The sequence below is a fragment of the Penicillium citrinum genome, assembly GCF_028827155.1.
Source record: "Penicillium citrinum strain IBT 23319 chromosome Unknown utg000003l:1.0-4596430.0:1.0-4598250.0, whole genome shotgun sequence".
NCBI classification, from domain to species: domain Eukaryota; kingdom Fungi; phylum Ascomycota; class Eurotiomycetes; order Eurotiales; family Aspergillaceae; genus Penicillium; species Penicillium citrinum.
In genome coordinates, this window is record NW_026622688.1 from 2,498,689 (window position 1) to 2,516,480 (window position 17,792).

Below are 17,792 nucleotides of genomic sequence, written 5' to 3' on the forward strand. Positions count from 1 at the left end.
CTCGGAAAGAGAGAAATGCTCAACGGTTGAATGTCCTTGCGTTGATCGCGCATTGGCCGACCGAGGCCATCGCGACTAATTTGCCCCTATTTGGAAGCACAGACTTAGGCATGAACGACGCCAGATTGAGCCAATTGCTATTATGTTACCCATTTGAGCTGGGTCGGTGTCTTTGGAAGTCGAAATGTCTTCGCAAATGAAAGAGTCACTATTATGAAGTGCAACGGATAGACCTGTACATTACTGTACAATACCGTTCCTGATCAAGCTCTGAGCGGCGCGGGACCAATCAACATTTGATTGGTGGAGTTGGAACGGTTGCCGATCCGCCGAGTTCTGGATTGTATACAAACAACCAAACAACTACCGTACATAAACAACAACATGGTCGTGAAGGACAACAACCGCCGAGTGGCAACCCTGACCGCATGAATTTTTTGGCCCGGTGGCCCTAAAATTTAATTAGGATGTGCTGTCTGATCTCAGGGTGCTTGATTCAAGGGATGGCACACTGTGCTCGAGTGTAAGCTTGCATGGTAATTCAAAGCCCTAAGGATGCTGTGGCCAGATAGAGGGCCCTATGGCAGCAAGTAGCATAAAAGAAGGGACCGGCCTCACGAAGGGGGTAAATTAGCCTGGCCATTTCGACAAACATTGATTTTGACATAGTTAGTATGCGCAGGTACATACTAGGCTCGCCACTACCATTCAATGGAACATAGTCCAGGCTTGAAGATGGCCACTGGGACAATTCTATGGTGGTCATTCGGAATGTTCTGATCTCTCTGGGTTGCCCCTTTCAGGCGTCTACAATGCGGAGACTCAGAGATCCATTACCCACAATCCATGAGATAACACTGCTGACCAACTGCGATTCGCATTGTAAACAACGACAATTGCAGCCAGGATGGCTTGATCTATTTTTTTTTTCTATGGAATATGGGCATCATGATGGACCATACTCAAATTCCAAGTCTGACATTGATTGATGGAAGTAACGTGACTGAGCCAAAAATCTGCTGACTCATCCCACAACGGCTTCAATGCCTCAGGCCACAAAGGGGTTGTCGCGCCAACGTCAAACGCTAGTCCCCAAGTGGACATGCACGGACCAGGCCAAACATAACAGCGGCCTAGCGTGGCATGGCAGCTGCCCATATGAGATTCTTCTCTGTTTTCCATATCCACCCCTCTTCCCCCATCTCTCTCTCAATCTTGTACAGCTCCGGCTTCCTCTGCTGCTTCTTCTTTTTTTTCTAACAGCCAGCTTTATTTTTATTATCTTCCATCCTTTCGAGGTTGTCTACCCACAAGATCTACATCGCCGCACTTGGAGATCCATCAGATCATGAGCGTTTGAGATCTTCCATCTTTCTATTGTTGACAACCTGCGATTCCAATCGCAGCTATTGTCTTCGTTTTCTGTCACGATTTTGATCGGTTCATACCATCTCTGTGACTCAAGCTTGTTTCCTATCGTTCTTTTCGTCCCAGCCTGTTATAGTTGCCGTCCTCGTCTACAGACATAGACAAAATGACAGTTGAAACTGGTCGCGGTGGTCAAATGATCGAATACATCCAGGGTAAGTCGCACCACGCTGATATCTCTCAAAATGGGATGTACGTCTTCCGGCGGGGTCTAAAAGCATATCAACAACCACAGACCGCCTTTATTTGGGCTCCTATGACTCGACGCCAACCTCAAGAACGCCTTTCCCTTACCCGCTGGATGCGCCGAAGTCCCCAAGCAAGAGAGCAGCTCGGGCTCAGCCTACTACTCCCACAAGCAAGCGCCGTTCTCCCGTCTACTTCACTGTGGACGATGTTCTTCTCTACAACGCCTTCCACGCTGATTTCGGTCCCCTTCACATCGGTCACCTGTACCGTTTCGCTGTGTTGTTTCATGAGATTCTAGGAGATTCAGCCAATAGTGACCGGCCAGTCGTCTTCTATAGTAAGACTGATGCGCGTAGTCGTGCCAATGCAGCCTGCCTTGTGGCATGCTACATGGTATTGATCCAATCGTGGCCGCCTCACTTGGCACTAGCGCCAATTGCGCAGGCCGATCCTCCCTACATGCCATTTAGAGATGCAGGCTATAGTCAGGCGGATTTCATTTTGAACATCCAGGATGTCGTTTATGGTGTCTGGCGGGCGAAAGAACAAGGCCTGTGTGGACTGCGTGACTTCAACCTCGAAGAGTATGTCCTACACCACATCATTATTAAAGCCAATGCAATGCTAACGGTTATTTCAGATATGAGAAGTTTGAGCGAGTTGACATGGGTGATTTCAACTGGATCACTCAGGATTTCCTCGCCTTCGCTTCCCCTCAACATCAGCCTGTGGCGCCGATCCCTGCCAACACTCCCGAATACGATGCGCTTCCATCATCAGTCTCCGAAGTTTGCGCCACAAAACTCCCTCTTCCGTTCAAAAATGTCCTTGTGCATTTCGCTACCCGCAACGTTGGTCTCGTGGTGCGATTGAATTCAGAGCTCTACTGCCCATCATATTTTACAGCCATGGGAATCTCCCACATTGACATGATCTTTGAAGATGGTACATGTCCTCCTCTTCAGCTTGTTCGCAAGTTTATTAAGATGGCTCACGATATGATCACCATTAAGAAGAAGGGTATTGCTGTGCATTGCAAGGCTGGACTGGGTCGCACGGGTTGCTTGATTGGTGCCTATCTAATCTACCGCTACGGTTTTACTGCAAACGAGGTCATTGCTTTCATGCGCTTCATGCGACCTGGTATGGTTGTTGGACCTCAACAGCACTGGCTTCACTTGAATCAAATGGCTTTCCGAGAATGGTGGTTTGAGGACAGCATGAAGGAGAAGCTTGCACAATCCGTTCCTGTCACACCGGCTCGGGCTTCAGCGAAGAAGCGTCCCAGCAATGGTCAAGTGGCTACTCCCCCCAATAACAGTCACTCTAAGCGCGCGGCTCTTGGGGAAATTGATCATAATGAAGGTGCTGCCCAACACGAAGAGCACCTTCCTGCTCCTACGCCTGGCCAGCCCCGGAAATCTCACCGCAAGGACTCTCGTCACCATCCTTATGCCAGAACCACATCGGGGTCTTTGGCCGTTGAGCAGAATGGAGATCGCACACACCGTGGCCACCGCCTCAGTAACGACAGTAGCGAGAGCGAAGAAGAGATTCAATTGCGCATGCTTGCTAAGCAGCGCGCATCCCGATCCCCTGTTGCATCCCCAACCTCACGCTCCATCAGCTACTCCGCGACTGTCACTGCCAGTTATACCTTGGCTGATGACATTCATGAGGATCGGGAGAACTGGGTAGAAGCTGCTGCTCCTAAGACCCCCACCAGCAGAAAGAGTGCCAACGGCCCAATTTCAGTCAGCAAGGTCCGCTCTAGCCCCCGGCGGGCAACTGATAGCAATAAGAGCGAGAGTCGCGGGGTGCGTAAGACCAGTGGCCGCGTTGGCAGTACTTCTAGCCCGAACAGAATTGCTCGCACTATCCAGTAATGGGCAGAGTATTTATAACCGTGGATGCTTCCGCAGCTGTGTTGCGGCCTTACCTACTACTATTCTTCTTTTCCCTTCGGGGAACCTTGTGCATACCCCCTTTTTGCTCCTGCATTCCGAATTTTAATGTTCTTCTTCTCACTTCTTCATTTTCAAGTTTCTGTTTGGGTTTCATGGTGTTATTCTGGGTCCTGGGCATGTTTTGCACGGCGTTTTTGGTCGCACTGCTGTTGATATGTGAATCGCTGGATAATTTGGAAAAACTTCGTGGTTCAGGGTCTGCTTGGGTTTTGATTCCGATTACACGTTTCACTTTATCGGTTTCTTGTCTCATGACCATGCTATGGTGCTTTGTTACGAATTGCTTTCTCTCTGTCCGTTCTACGGCGATACGACAATTTGATCTCATGAATTCGCTAAATGTTCATTCGTAATAGTATTTTTACCATCATCTGTTGGTTCATACAGGCATTCCTCGTTAGAATGGGATCGTCTAGATCTGCGGAGCGTTTACTATGCCGTCCCCGGTCAATGGGATCTCCTTCAGGTATTATGTCTAAAACGACCTGGAGTCGACATCCATGAATTGCAAGTATCCGAATCATCGTGCTGGAACATCTGCGCTCCATGGGCTCACAACACCTAAATCACTTGATGAATCAGGACTCTCGTCTGCGCATGTGACTATCTCGAATGCCTCGAGGCCCATTGATGCAGCCACCAAGTCAAGCCACTTTTCTGGAGGCGGCAGACTCTCTTCATGGTCCTGTGTTGAAGATGGGTTTGGACGAATATTCCCATAAAATGCCAATTTCGAGATGAAACGGAATGGCAATGGGTCATAAACCTTTGTTCCGGTGCTGAGTTTTGGAGCATGGACCGAATTTTGAACTTCGTCACTGTCCAGGAAATCGAGTAAAAGCTGAAAAATGTAGAAACATTGACTGGTACCACGCAAGACACTGTTGGCGAACTCTTGTGGGAAAGTTGATGGGATAGGACCGATGAAGTCAAGGTTCTCGGCATCGTTGGTGATTGAGCCGTCGTTACGCCATCGATATGTTTCCACCGTTGCAGCAAGACGAAGCCTTGTGGAGAGTGATTCCAGAGACTGACTGCTGTATTGAACTTGAGTGGCTATTCGTCGAGCTTCTTTGGGTGGATCCGATGCCGTATATAGTCTGCGCGCTTGGACAACTAGTCCCGGAATTTTAGAGACCTCCATAAAAATACGATCTTGGATATCGATAAATAAAGCAATGGCTTCATCAACACGGGGAGACGCCATGTCCTCCCTCCTGATTTGGTCAATGTGTGCTTGCCATTCCGGCCTCGCGAAGATGCATTCTGTTCCGTTTACGAAAGCTTCGGCGACGAGAAAGCTGCGGAAGGATAGGTAAAGACAGCGATCGAACCCGGTGAGATGGGCAGCTGGACCGCGATGTGCCATTAGAAGGGCTGTTCCGGCGGCATGGCGAGCCCATGAATCTGTATTTGTTCGGGAATATGCTTCAAAGAGACTGAGGACGATTGTTATGCTCACACTCTCTGCCGATTTCATTGCGCTGGGATCACAAATTCGAGTTCCGAATAAACGCAGTGCCTTGCTGTATACTTCGCGGCTGGACCTTTGTAGTTTCGTATCTGTATGTACATGGCCCATGTGCATCGAGTTGACACAGTAGACAGCTGCATCGAACGCGGGGCTTTGCCCTATGTTTTGGGCAACGTATTGTGTCCATGGCACGTGGACTCGATACTTGTTTAGCCCGAACCAGCGTGTGAAAGCAGAGAGAACGAATGAACCGAATATGACGGGTTGTTGCTTATCCATCGAGCGAGCTGTGAGAGATGGCACGATGCGTTCGTCGATCGAAGTGGAAGGTAGAGTTTTTGTCCGGTTTCGTTTCTTGCCGAATCGCTGATGAAGCTTTTCTCCTTCATCCATGAATTTGTGAGACCTTGTATATCCGGGGCAGTCGACGCCATATCTTTGACATTGGGTACACTCTGGGCGTAGCAGGTCGCACTGATATCATGGCCGTGTTAGCTGTTTGCCGACGGGTATGGAAGTATATGCCATACTATGGTACTACTGGTAGGAGTAATGGTGGACAAATTCAGGACTCGGAACTTACTTTCACTCGCCTCTGGATGCAGGTTTGGCATCCTTTACTCTTAGGAACACCGACCATATTCAGAAGGGTTCCCGAGATATAGTCTTTGGCATTCCCGATTGGCGACTACAGAATCCAGTGGGACACTCTCCCCTGGTTGTGTGTTGGATTCGAAATTTTTTTTTCTTTTTTCACCGATAATTCAAGTTCATGATGTGAGAGCACAGCCCTTCGTGCCGTCACTAACAGCAGAACTTGCTGGGGGCATTCGATTGCGAGAACCAGAACAGGCCACTCGTCTGCGGCTGAAGTATCCAGCGAATACTACCTCGACGTCAAAACCAAATCTGCAGTTTCTCTTCTGTTTATAGAACGGACCAAAAGGGCTCTAGCGCGGTTAGTGTTTGGTCGCCATAGACTAATTTCACGCGCAATGATTATTTAGTCTCGGGCAGACGTGCATGAGGTGGAATCTTTTCCCTCGAGGAAACAAATATTAATAGAATAGCGGGACGAAATAAGCCAGAGGGCTCCCTGAACATTGAGTTTGGACCCTGGGAACCGACGACCCGCTCAAGCGAGCCAATAGACATATCGAAGGTGGACGCCAAGATAGCTCCGAGTTTAAACCATGGCTGTTGGAGGCTTTTGCTTTGTTCGCGGCTTGGCTTGAGACAGAAATCATCGGTGGACGCCGAGCCTTGAAGCAAGAGACCGGCTTTCTGTAAACCAGTGTCATTGGTAAGCCTTGAGATTAGCCCAGTACCTGGCAATCTATGCTGGTTGGTGGAGAGTGAGAAGATGCAATCTGACGAATATTTGAATGGGCCGTCAAATAAGCTCGAGGCCAAGCCGCCTCGTCCAAAGATCTGGTTCGGTCGTGCCCCGAGCGAACATTGTGCCTGTGAAAGAGTGCAATTCCGTATGATTGAATGGCGCTGATGATTGTTCATGGTCTGATATTCTCAATTAAGATACCTCGGCCTGGCCATTTGCGGATAATATTATGATGTATAGCATGGCATCTTGAGTAGTTCATGAAGGTAAGACTTGCAAGTGAAATCTTTTTCCACCACTCATGAAGCTGGTAGAATACACATGGATTTTATACTTAGAGATGAAAGGGAAATTGTACACTAATAGCTTGTGAGATTTCACTGTACTAAGCTAGGGACTGTGGTATGAAACAACCCAGCGTTATCATGTCAGAGTTGATTTCTTCGAGTCTAATATTCCATATTTGCGACGATCTAGATAGCTCTATGTCCTCCTAAATTGTTCCAGCATGTTGCGTGTGTCAAGAAGAAAACTGATCAATACTTTCATCGATACATGCACTTCCCCTGCGTGGACGACAGGTCGAAAAGTCGAAAAGTCCTTACATCCCACTGGTGAAATTGATTAGCCGAGGATTTGAGACCACAGACATTCTTGTTAGCCCCACCAGACCCTCAGGATCGCCTGTCAGACACTGCTAGAGCCCCCCCCCCTAATACCACAATGGTTGTCCGATGGCCACATGTTCTATACTTATGTAGTTCCATGCCGTATTTAAATTGACCAAAGATCTATACGAGGCTCTGCAATCGCCGTCGCATACATATTAGTTACTATAAACGCGACGCTAACCGCTTCGGGCCGCTCGGCTTCTTATTTTTCTCCCCTTCTTGATTTCTTTTCTGTTTGCCGCTCACAACTCTCAATACGATCCTTGTAAATATTACGGCGGGGATGAGAAACAGTGACCGGCACTCAAGTCTCCCAGCTACTCGCCGGAATGGAGCTCCACAGTCTTGTGAACCCTGTCGGCGGTCGAAGCAACGCTGTGACCACGAGAGGCCCATCTGTCGAAGATGCGCGGGGAAGCGTCTTGGCGATCAATGCTATTATCATCCTGCGCCAATGACTAGACGGACACCGGACCAGGCAAATCAACAACCTTTATCTTCTAATAGATTGACCAGTCAGCCATCATCCAAGTAAGAAATCAATATAGGTCCCTTTGTCGTCGCAATGTACGCAGTCAATCCCTGACTAGTCATTACTATTTAGTGCGTCGAGTCCCGGCTCGCTGGGTGGTGGTCGACTCTTTGTTCCTCAAGAGCCCCCATCTACTCTCCCAGGATACTTGGGGTCTACGAGCTTCTCGGCAGTGCTCACTGAACATCGTAATGAGATTCAATTCGAGCCCGAGGGGCACCCTGATCCCTGTCCTGTCCTGACAGTAGAGCCAAACCGGGTCCAGACCGGAGCAGAGGTTCTGCTGTTTCTTTACAATCTTAAAGACCGTCAGAAATTGTTGGATCGATTCTATCTTCGAACATGGAATGCCATTGTTCCGGAGGTCTTATTGCGGGCTGCTGCTATGTCCATTGACAGAATTTTTGAAGGCTTTCATACCAATGATTTGATCGCCCAATTTCAAAATCTCGCCACGCAGATATTCCAAAATACTTCACGGCCAATGACAATTCACCAATCTATGACGATACAAGAATACTGTGATACCTTTTGCGGGCCGAATCTTCGCTGGGAAGTTATCGGTAATCTCTTTTCGATATTTGGTCAGCAATTAGTGATAACCCCAGACAATGACCCAGACTTCTCTCAGGGATCGCAGGACCCTCGAGCAAAAGACCGACTGTTGGAGCAAGTTGTCGTGGCGAGCACTATCTGTCTGAACTTTTGTGACCAGGCCTCCTCTGCCAATGAGTTGTTGGCATATCTGCAGTACAATGATGTTATGCTACAAACTCAGCAGTACGGAGATTCAAGTTCGTTACATGACCTGGTTAGCCTTTCAGAATCATGACTTTCTAACTGCATATCTTAGGCTACCAAGCATGGCGTCGTCTGGGTGATCTGATAGCAACAGTCTATGCCGCGGGCTTACATACAGACGGAGAAGATCACGATTGCCCTTTCTTCCTCCGCCAATGGCGAAGAGGCTGCTTTATCTCAGCCTTTTACATGGATAAGCTACAGGCAAGCTTCGTTGGCCGCCCGCCTCTAATGAACTATCGTTATTGCAATATAACACCTCCTCTGGATCTAAGTGATGATGTTCTAGTGCTGGGAGGTGAAGCACTGAACACAGCGATCTCCGAGCTTGATGAGAATGGCTGGAACACCCATGGGGGTCGTTATCGCATGACCCCTTCTCGATTACGATTCCAACTATCGATTTACCGGGAACAAACTCTTGAGCTTGCCCTCGGGACTCATCAACCACAAGAGTTGGTACAGAAGATACAGTACGACTTCTCTTAATGGGTGCTACAACATGCTGGCTAACCTCTTGTTTTACCGGACAGGGATATCAAACAGAAAATTCGCAGTGTCTGGGATTCTACCCCTGACCAAATTTGCTATGATCGCCGGAAAAATGACGACTTTCATGATGGGTACCTGACAATTGTTTACATGTATCTGAATTACCTTTATACTTGCTTTTTGCTTCAAAGGACATTGATGAAGAATACAAATACTGGACAGGAATCAGTATGCGACATATCACGTCAGATACTGTCCATTGTCATCAGCATCACTTCCACTCGCACACCCATGGTAGATCTCGACCGGCATTATTCTTGGATAGTAAGTTCTTCTTATACCCGACTCTCATCCTATACAACGCGGATCATCACTTGTTAACAATGTGTCCAGGCTCTTACTTATGGTCTACCATGTGCCAGTGTTCTTCTACTTGAATTATTACACCAGTCTCATGGGCCTGGTCCCCATAACGTGAAGCTTCCTCGATCTGAGCTGATTCGTAACCTGAGTGTCTTCATATCATTGTTGTCCTGGGTATCACGTCCCGGTCATGGGAATTATCATACATGCAAAGAAGCCGAGAAAAAGCTCTCGCAAATTCTTGACCAATTGCTCGATCCGCAGCCCGTTCACGCAGAGATGGTAGACGATGTCACGTCTGGTTTGTCTAGCTTTCTGGACTGGTCGAATTACAATGCTTGGGACTTCAACACAGAGTATTTCCCTGCAACGGATGGGTTTGCACCGTGAAAGACATAGTCGTTCAAGCCTGTTGATGATCTACGCCAGAAGTGTACGCATGGTCATCTTCAAATCATTCAGTCATAATAATTGTGGGCAAATGTTCACATGAGGGGAGAGTGAATAACAAATCAGGATCACGCCAGTCAATCAGCTTGCTTCGTGGCCCCCCCGGGAACAATTATCCCAAATTCCAGGATAATCGGGTCATTCTTCACGTCATACCATCCATACATAATCGTTTCTTGGAGGGTTGTCTACCACAAAGTATGGGCGATGACACAAAGGGCAGTTGTAATGATCTCCAAGGTACCATTTCTCCAAGCACTCCCGGTGGAAGACGTGAAGGCATTTCAGCTCGCGGATTTCCTCGGAGCGGTTCACCTGTTCCAAGCAAACAGCACTGGCAATAGTGTTAGCACTGATGCAATTCTGTGAGGAGAGACACGAGTCATGGAGGAAGAGATGTATGTTACCAAACAAATTGCCCGTCGACGGCCTCGGAAAGCCCCATCTTGCCTTTTGTAGTAGTCCACCATTGTTCCAGAGTGCGAGTGGGCGAAACAGCATCCAAATTGCGCAATCTTTCGTCTGGATTTTTCCTTTGGCGCATGAATGTCTGGCGATCGCGACGATTGACAACTATTGTGAGTCTGCAAGCGTTTGCATCAGTACTCTTCAATAGCGCTTATGGTAACACGGGTCGGGGAATAATATCCAAGGAGATAAAAACCTGTACAATACATCGCTTTCAAAAAAAAAAAGAGAGAGAGAGAGAGAGAGAGAGAGAAGCACATAAACTGTAAAAGCATTCAGAGCAGAAATATCGCACTCACAGAAGACTCAAAACTATCAGCATCACTACACCCAAGCCAATGCCCAACACAATAGCCATATGGCTCGTCTTGAGAGAATGGTCGTCCGCCATGTTTCTTCACCCTGGATTTGTTGTATCCTGTTGCGCGATAGTTAGCTAGTGGATCAGACCACCCGAGACCATCAACTATCTCTCATGAGCCCAGCATCTTGTGCCCATTCACCTTTGGAACTTGAAAAGAGAAGCGAACGAACCTGCACACCTAGATAGATATCGAGCGCCTCGTGAGGCTCGGGTGATCAAACGAGGATACAACCCTGCGTGCCCCTCAGATAAAAGAGCTCCTCTTGCCCACAGGGGAAAGATGATCGACCGAAGCGGGGAGCAGAGCATCCACTAAGACAACAGCTGTGCGATGCGATCATGGCCTGTTGAGAGGGGATCGTTGGACCAATCGCAGAGTGTGGCGCTCAAAGGGATGGACGAGCCAAGGTGTAAAGCGGCTGGGAATGCTGATCGGCTGAATTGTCCATATTTTGCGTTTTTCAATCTTCTTTACCTTTTCCTTTCTGTTGTGGAACAAGCGAATGGTCATGTGGAGGAAGTGTTGGAGTGGAGGAAATTGTCTTGTACGACTTGGAAGTTCTCCAGATTGTCCGTCTGTTTGCCCTAACTCCAGTTTACTTTGGTATACTCCGCACTGAAACCAAGTCAACGTCCACATCTTCCCCTTTTACTCCACTAACTCTCCACTCTCGTACTTTAAATTTGAAAGTCTTGGATTATCCGCAGCTGACATTCGATCTTTGACATCTGACAACCAACTACCGGCGTCTAGTGGATTACTGCGTTCTCTACATTTGTTGCCGAGACCCCCGCCTCTTCTTTCTCTGTCCGCCCAGCCTCATCGGGTGTTCGCTCTAATATACGCTGCCCAAATAACTCGTCGATTTCCTCCAGTGTCTTCTGCTTGGTTTCCGGGAAGAAGAAGAATATCACGGGAAAGGAAATGCACAAGTCTTCATCAGATGGCCAGAGGTCAGTTCGGGAATTTCACTTCTGGAGACAAATATCGAGTAACTCACTCCATGCCACGAAGATAAAATAAAATCTCCATTGAATTTGACCCAACGCGATGGGGGACACTTGATTCCAAAGTGTACTAACCGCCCAGTTTCCGATCGCAACAGCAAATGCATTACCCTTCCCACGGATTTGCATAGGCATGACCTCCGCCATGTAGACCCTATCTGAATATCAGCCTCCCAAACTATTTGATAAGGTATTGGGGGTATTTTGAGCGAGAGAGGCTTACCAACTACATGGCCCGAATGACATGGAAAATATCACCGACACCGCAAATATAAAGAAAACCCCACCGATGCTATATCCGATTCGCTGGCCGTTCTCGTTCTGTGAATTGAGCGCTGCCTCGCAGATGAGTGCTAGTGATATTCCCACCGTGCCAAATAGCATCGGTCGACGACGGCCAACTCGATCGAGGAGGAATACCACAAAAATGAGATTAGCGACTGGACCCACACAATTGTATAGGCCTGCGACAAGGGTGTTTCGGTTTCCGGTGAAGCCTAGAGCTTTGTACATGATTGTTTGGTAATAACCAATTACGTTGATGCCTGTCATTTGGGTGAAAAGCTGAACAGCAAGGCCGTGTCTAGACAAATGATGAAGTTAATTTTCCATCTCATACCCGAAAAGAGAGCACTGGGAATAAAAGATAAGGGCCACACATACAGCATTCGAATGCGCCATTGTGGAACTGTGAACATAGGTGTCCATCCTTGCGCTGCAATGCCCTTCTCAGCCTCGATTGTCCGGCGGATCTCACTGAATTCAGCCTCAATCCATTCTTCATTTGTTCCGTCAAAGTGTAGTTTCCGCAAAACTCGCATTCCTTCTGCGTAATGCTCTTTCTCGATAAGATACCGCGGCGACTCGGGAAGGAATATCATACCAATGATCAGAACCATAGCTGGGACAACCTGAAAAGCGAGTGGGAACCGCCATTGGAACTGGCTGGTTTCGGGGGCATGCAGGGACCCGTACCCGATCCAACTATTGCCCATAATCGAGTCAGTTATTGCTGTCAATGATCACAAAAGACCAAGGAGCCATGAATGAATACATACGTGCTAACTATAAAACCAATACCAATCATTTGTTGTGCCAATCCAACAATCAAACCTCGAGATCTCGGATGGGCAAGCTCAGCTTGGTAAACCGGTACGGACATGGACATGAGACCAACAGCCCATCCAGCCAGGATTCGGCCAACCAGTATCATTGAGAGATTCTGTGCACTTGCCTGTAGAATGGCGCCTACGAGGCATATGAAGGCTCCCACTTGAATAGTAATTTTGCGTCCAAATCGATCCATGGTCAAGCCGCCTTGTAAGGATCCGATCACAGCTATTTGGGACGGTCAGCAAATCTCTTTATTTCCTGCGTCAAGCGATTACTTTACCTCCACCCGAGAAAGTGCTGTTGATCGCTCCCACGATCGCAGAAGTCTGCGTGGTTTTGAAGTAGGACAGGAAATTGGGTGATTCGATCACATCTGTCATAACCCCACTATCATAGCCAAACAGGAACGATCCCGTCGCAGCTAAGACGGCAACAGAGATAGTAAATTGTCGACCCATGGCGAAGACTATGGTCAATAAATTCAACCCAGGACTATGAGATTCACGTCAATGGAAGGGGAGAACGTGAGCCAACAACCCAACACAAATAGGCTCTACATGGTATACAGATGGATGATCCGTCTTCAAACCCCCTTTTAATGCGCGACGTGCAGTGATTGCTTGAAATGCGGGGCAACGGGCGCAAGTCCCTAGAGGTTGACAGGGGTATAAGAAAGAAGCGAGGGAGAAAACCCGGGGATGACAGTGGCGTTATATTTTCCTTGGACTTCGATTCATCATCTCCACGAGAGCCGAGTTCTCCAGCCTATCACGGCCCGTCGACAATTTAAATAGTAGCCCGATGGGTTCCCGGTGTGCCGACGGCTCCCCCGCATCCGCCCCATGATGTTATGAATAAAATGGGGTTTTCGCTTCGAAATTAACCGTTCACAATTTATGAACCTGTGCAATAGTCCATTCTAACGGTTATGGCTTGGTATCGGATATTTTGACATGGGATTGTAATTAAACAAAACGATCATAGTCATATGCTTTGAACCCTTCGTAGTACGTAGATGACACCTTTTTTGCTCATTCAAGGTCTGCAACCTACATTGATAATTCTCTTGGGCATCTATGCACAGACAAGATCACCTTATGAGCGGTAGGGCCAAGTCAACTGAGTTGAAGCGAGACTGCCAAGATATGCCAGGCCCTCAAGGAATGCAGTGCCAGTCTATGCTGAACTGATGTGCTGATTGGTGCTAGCGGTCTCAATACTAGATAGCTCGATTGAAAAACGGGACATGTTAGACACTGTTCAATGTGTGACCATGTACTAATAAGTACTGGTAGCTATGACCTGGGCATGTCAAAGTAGTTGTTTGCTGGGGTTTTATCATCGACCGAAACACAGTGTGCTATACACCCTAGTATGAAGCGACCACTGCGCAACGTTGAGAAGGCTTCTATCCCACATAGCTGATTCGGAGGTCATGAGTCAAATTTTTCTGATAGGACTTATAAGTACTAGTATTCCAGTACTTCCAATCAGCTTCTCAGATTGTAGTCGGCTTGAGAACATTCCATCTATTTGAATGTCAAGACAGGGGAAGAAGCAGTACTCCCAAGCCCTCCGAGATTGAAATAAGTCTTTTTTCCGCCTTAAAAAGGTAGTGTTGGTGGTGATATAGACCTCACACGGCTGATGTATAAACTTAGAAAGAAAGACCTTGTTAAGGAAAGCTTTGATGAGGTTGTTTATTTGTTTATTTTTTCCTGCGGCTCGTTTTTTATATAGTTTCTCTGAAATGACCCACACGACCCTCACCAGAATATACATACATCTACCACCTAAAGAGTATTATCAAGTGCCACATGCAAACTTGGATTGTCAACTATTCAAATTGGTTTAAACGAAGCCCTTTAAAGCAAGAGCATTGGTACATTAATAGACACCAAATTATAAAATCATTTGATGCTGTTACTTCCAAGCCTTCATTTGGATGCAAGTTGCTGCATGTCGGGACTGGGTGATCACGTGAGCACGTGTCGCACCGCGTCTGCACCTTTTCAGACGGGGAATTTTCACATCGATGATGACACGCGAAATGCTGGAATACCAGCAACAGGCGTTAAACCTCCAGGCGAGGACCCTCAGGAGGCTGAGGATTCCTAACATCGCGCGCATTCCAGCAAGGTGACGTGGGACACGCGAGGGCCCCATCCACGTCCAGGACATAGTGGAGACCTCCCCGAATTACCTCCGACTCCACGGCGCGTTTACTGCGGTGTATTGCATTTGACTATCCCGAACAGAACGTGTTCACGCTGGTCAAGAACACAATTCACGGAAAGATTTCACGGCGAATTGGTAACAGAAGGTACTATTCCAACTGTATGAAAACCAAAAAAATCCTCTAAAATATTAACAAGATCCTAGACAATATCTCCAAAGGTCCAAGTACCAGGTACCTCGGAGACGGCGAGCGAGACTAGCGCGGCCACGTTCCTGCTACCCTCCGCGTCCACATCGCGACGCGATTTGCATATTCTACTCTACACCAGCCCCGTTTTCTTTTGGATTTCACTTTTCTCTATTCCTTTTGTGCTTTCTTCTTTTTAATTCAGCGCTTCATTTGGATCATTCCCCCTTCTTCCCCTTTCCTTCCAACATCCATGCTCCTCTAGTCAAGCAAACTATGTCCGATCTGGAGTCATCGGTGGCCGTGGCCGCCTCCTCCTCACCATCTCTCCCGGCCGCCGACTCCAATTCTCTCAACTATGCCTTCCTAGTACACTCCCAGAAGACTCTCACTCAGAATTTGCCGCCTCGCGTCGATAACAAGCTTTTGGCTCGTCAAAAAAGGCGCCGAACTAGGTATGTTGGTCCGCTGGAGATTGGTTCATTACGCGTCTTTATTAATCGCTATGGGTGTACCAATATAGTCCGGAGGATCATGCAATTCTTGAGGCGGAATATCAAAAAAACCCCAAGCCGGACAAGGTTGCTCGCACCGAAATTGTAAATCGCGTCTCACTCGGCGAGAAAGAGGTCCAGGTAGGTGATGCCAAGACCTCACGGTCTAAAAATCTCCCTCTAAACCGTGTTGACCCGCATGACTGATTTTCACAGATTTGGTTCCAGAATCGCCGCCAGAACGACCGCCGTAAATCGAAACCGTTACAACCACACGAGCTTCTCGCGCCACGATCAAGCATGTCCGACTCGTCGGGACTTTTGCCTAGTGATGATAACGCGTCCGGGGAGCTAGGATTCTCAAGTGGGGCGGAGCAGACAGAAAATCAGGACCGACCCGAAGAATCACGACCGAAATCATGGGGTGGTCAGTTGTTGCAGTTATCTGATCCATCAGACCCAGTAACTGGTGACAAGGAAGAACCGGAATTACCGCCGCACAGCACACAAACAAGCGTGGCAACAGAGGTGGTGGAGGATACCCCGCCAACCACACAAGAAGAGTTTCACGGGTCCTATTCAAGACGAAGCATGAACGAGCAGAGCACTGAAGAAGAGTCTTTGCTGTATTTGCCAGCACCAAAGCGGAAACGCTCACTGTCCGAACTTCGAGGGGAAAATAGTGGGAAGCAGTCAGCGGTAGATGTGAACACCACGCCAGTCAAGTCGCCTCCTTCATTGCGGCTGTCATTATCATTTGATGGTGAGGCCATGGTCAGGAAAGAGGATGAGATGACACCGTCGCCGCCCAAGAGCCGAAACGCATTGCGTATTGCCATGTCGTCGGATGGCAAAGCCGTAATCCGTGCAGAAAATGAGCCATCGCCCTCCAAGAACCGGGCAGCGATGTTTTCAGTGCGCCGCACAAAACTTTCCGGCCTTCATCGAAGTAGTAGTGCAATTTTCCCGGCCACCCCGCGGGCGGGCACGACCGAGAAAGATCGAAGCTTTGGCCGATCTCGCGATCCTCGTAACTGGGAATCGTTCTTCGACACAGACGCACGAAGTGCCTTATCCACTCCGAATAGCTCTCAAACCGCTCCCAACGCCTCTCCTAGCCTCTTCCAATCCCGATCTAACCGCACATTGTCCCGAAGTATGTCAGGGAGACAGAGCTTTGTTTCAGTACATGCTGATGCAAGCCGCACACCTATATCACAAGCCATGGGAGAGAAAAGGCGAAAATTGTCACGGACAGTTTCTTCCTTAGGAAGATTAGAGACCGAGCGGACCCGGTCATTAAATCAATCTTTCAAGCCATCCACGCGGCTGACTCAGTCCGGTAAACAAGACCTGGACATAGATGCTGGTGACTCTGACAAAGAGAATTGGCTTCCAGGTACACGAGCAACACCTATTCGTCGGCGTCCAGCTTCTCAGGTACAGCGTCCCGCCTTGCGGGAAGCAAACCGTAACCGGGGACTGGGCATTATGCCTAACGGGGGCAAGCGCAATAGACCATATGCATCTGGCACTCAAGCCAAGGCCCCGACAGAGTTAAGCGCAGATGTCTCGAGCTTTATGAGAGGGGATTCCGGGGGCAGTCAAGAGGATGACCTAGACTGTGTTCAGGGTCTCCTGTCCCTCAGTCAAGGGGCATGGAGATAACCCTTGACAAATCCAATGACCGGACACCGGTGCATATCAAAGTCTTTGGTCAATACCTTTTGGGAATACCTTTTTATTGTCTTGTCGTTTTCCTTTGTTCAGCCTTTATGTATTGGTCCTATTTTCTTTTTTCTCCCTCTTGATTCGCGATGTGAACTTGTTAAGCGGTCTTCGCCACATCTGTCACGTGAACTACATGATCCCCTGTTTCTACGACGTCCTTTGGCCCTCGCAAATTTTTGGCTTCCCCTTTTCTTATACGAAATATTTGGACCTATCTGCTTGGCTTGTGTGGATTACCCGCAACAAGGGTCTTTTGAATTGGCGATAAGCAGAATGCTGTTGAGGACTGGACGACGGGAATGTCTACCGGTATAGATCAACTAATCCTGGAATGAAACCCTAACGACCAATTGATTGAATTTCGAGCCTGAAAGTGAGGATAAAGATTCTGGAAATAGAGCATGAATCTTGCAAGAACTTCGTGAATTGTAGTCTGCAATATAATGATCCAGTGAATGCAATACTTTGAATCAATGGCACTGCCAAGTATGCAATGGGATATCATCTGTCACGATTGAGCCCAAATGGCAATGCAAGATATTA

The 17,792-nt window shown here is 48.0% G+C and overlaps 6 protein-coding genes across 6 annotated transcripts; 3 read left to right on the top strand and 3 right to left on the bottom strand.

Annotated features, from left to right (window-relative positions):
* Positions 1-1,534: 1,534 nt before the first annotated feature.
* Positions 1,535-3,503, top strand: cdcA (phosphoprotein phosphatase CDC14; the record flags this gene model as incomplete). Its single annotated transcript, XM_056643067.1, has 3 exons — positions 1,535-1,583; positions 1,664-2,201; positions 2,258-3,503. 3 exons carry the CDS (start codon positions 1,535-1,537, stop codon positions 3,501-3,503), a joined length of 1,833 nt encoding a protein of 610 aa, XP_056502479.1.
* Positions 3,504-4,104: 601 nt separating this feature from the next.
* N7469_004148 (uncharacterized protein) lies at positions 4,105-5,451 on the bottom strand (the record flags this gene model as incomplete). Its single annotated transcript, XM_056643068.1, has 1 exon — positions 4,105-5,451. One exon carries the CDS (start codon positions 5,449-5,451, stop codon positions 4,105-4,107), a length of 1,347 nt encoding a protein of 448 aa, XP_056502480.1.
* Positions 5,452-7,351: 1,900 nt separating this feature from the next.
* N7469_004149 (putative C6 transcription factor) lies at positions 7,352-9,646 on the top strand (the record flags this gene model as incomplete). Its single annotated transcript, XM_056643069.1, has 5 exons — positions 7,352-7,599; positions 7,673-8,394; positions 8,454-8,874; positions 8,935-9,217; positions 9,287-9,646. 5 exons carry the CDS (start codon positions 7,352-7,354, stop codon positions 9,644-9,646), a joined length of 2,034 nt encoding a protein of 677 aa, XP_056502481.1.
* A 210-nt stretch (positions 9,647-9,856) lies between these two features.
* On the bottom strand, positions 9,857-10,565 carry N7469_004150 (putative RING finger domain protein; the record flags this gene model as incomplete). Its single annotated transcript, XM_056643070.1, has 3 exons — positions 9,857-10,040; positions 10,114-10,290; positions 10,474-10,565. The coding sequence occupies 3 exons, from the start codon at positions 10,563-10,565 to the stop codon at positions 9,857-9,859; spliced, it is 453 nt and encodes a 150-aa protein (XP_056502482.1).
* Positions 10,566-11,288: 723 nt separating this feature from the next.
* Positions 11,289-13,117, bottom strand: N7469_004151 (sugar porter family MFS transporter; the record flags this gene model as incomplete). The annotated part of the gene is made up of 6 exons (XM_056643071.1): positions 11,289-11,473; positions 11,540-11,700; positions 11,770-12,129; positions 12,210-12,530; positions 12,605-12,884; positions 12,940-13,117. 6 exons carry the CDS (start codon positions 13,115-13,117, stop codon positions 11,289-11,291), a joined length of 1,485 nt encoding a protein of 494 aa, XP_056502483.1.
* Positions 13,118-15,300: 2,183 nt separating this feature from the next.
* On the top strand, positions 15,301-17,186 carry N7469_004152 (homeobox domain-containing protein; the record flags this gene model as incomplete). Its single annotated transcript, XM_056643072.1, has 3 exons — positions 15,301-15,479; positions 15,548-15,659; positions 15,735-17,186. 3 exons carry the CDS (start codon positions 15,301-15,303, stop codon positions 17,184-17,186), a joined length of 1,743 nt encoding a protein of 580 aa, XP_056502484.1.
* Between the last annotated feature and the right edge of the window lie 606 nt (positions 17,187-17,792).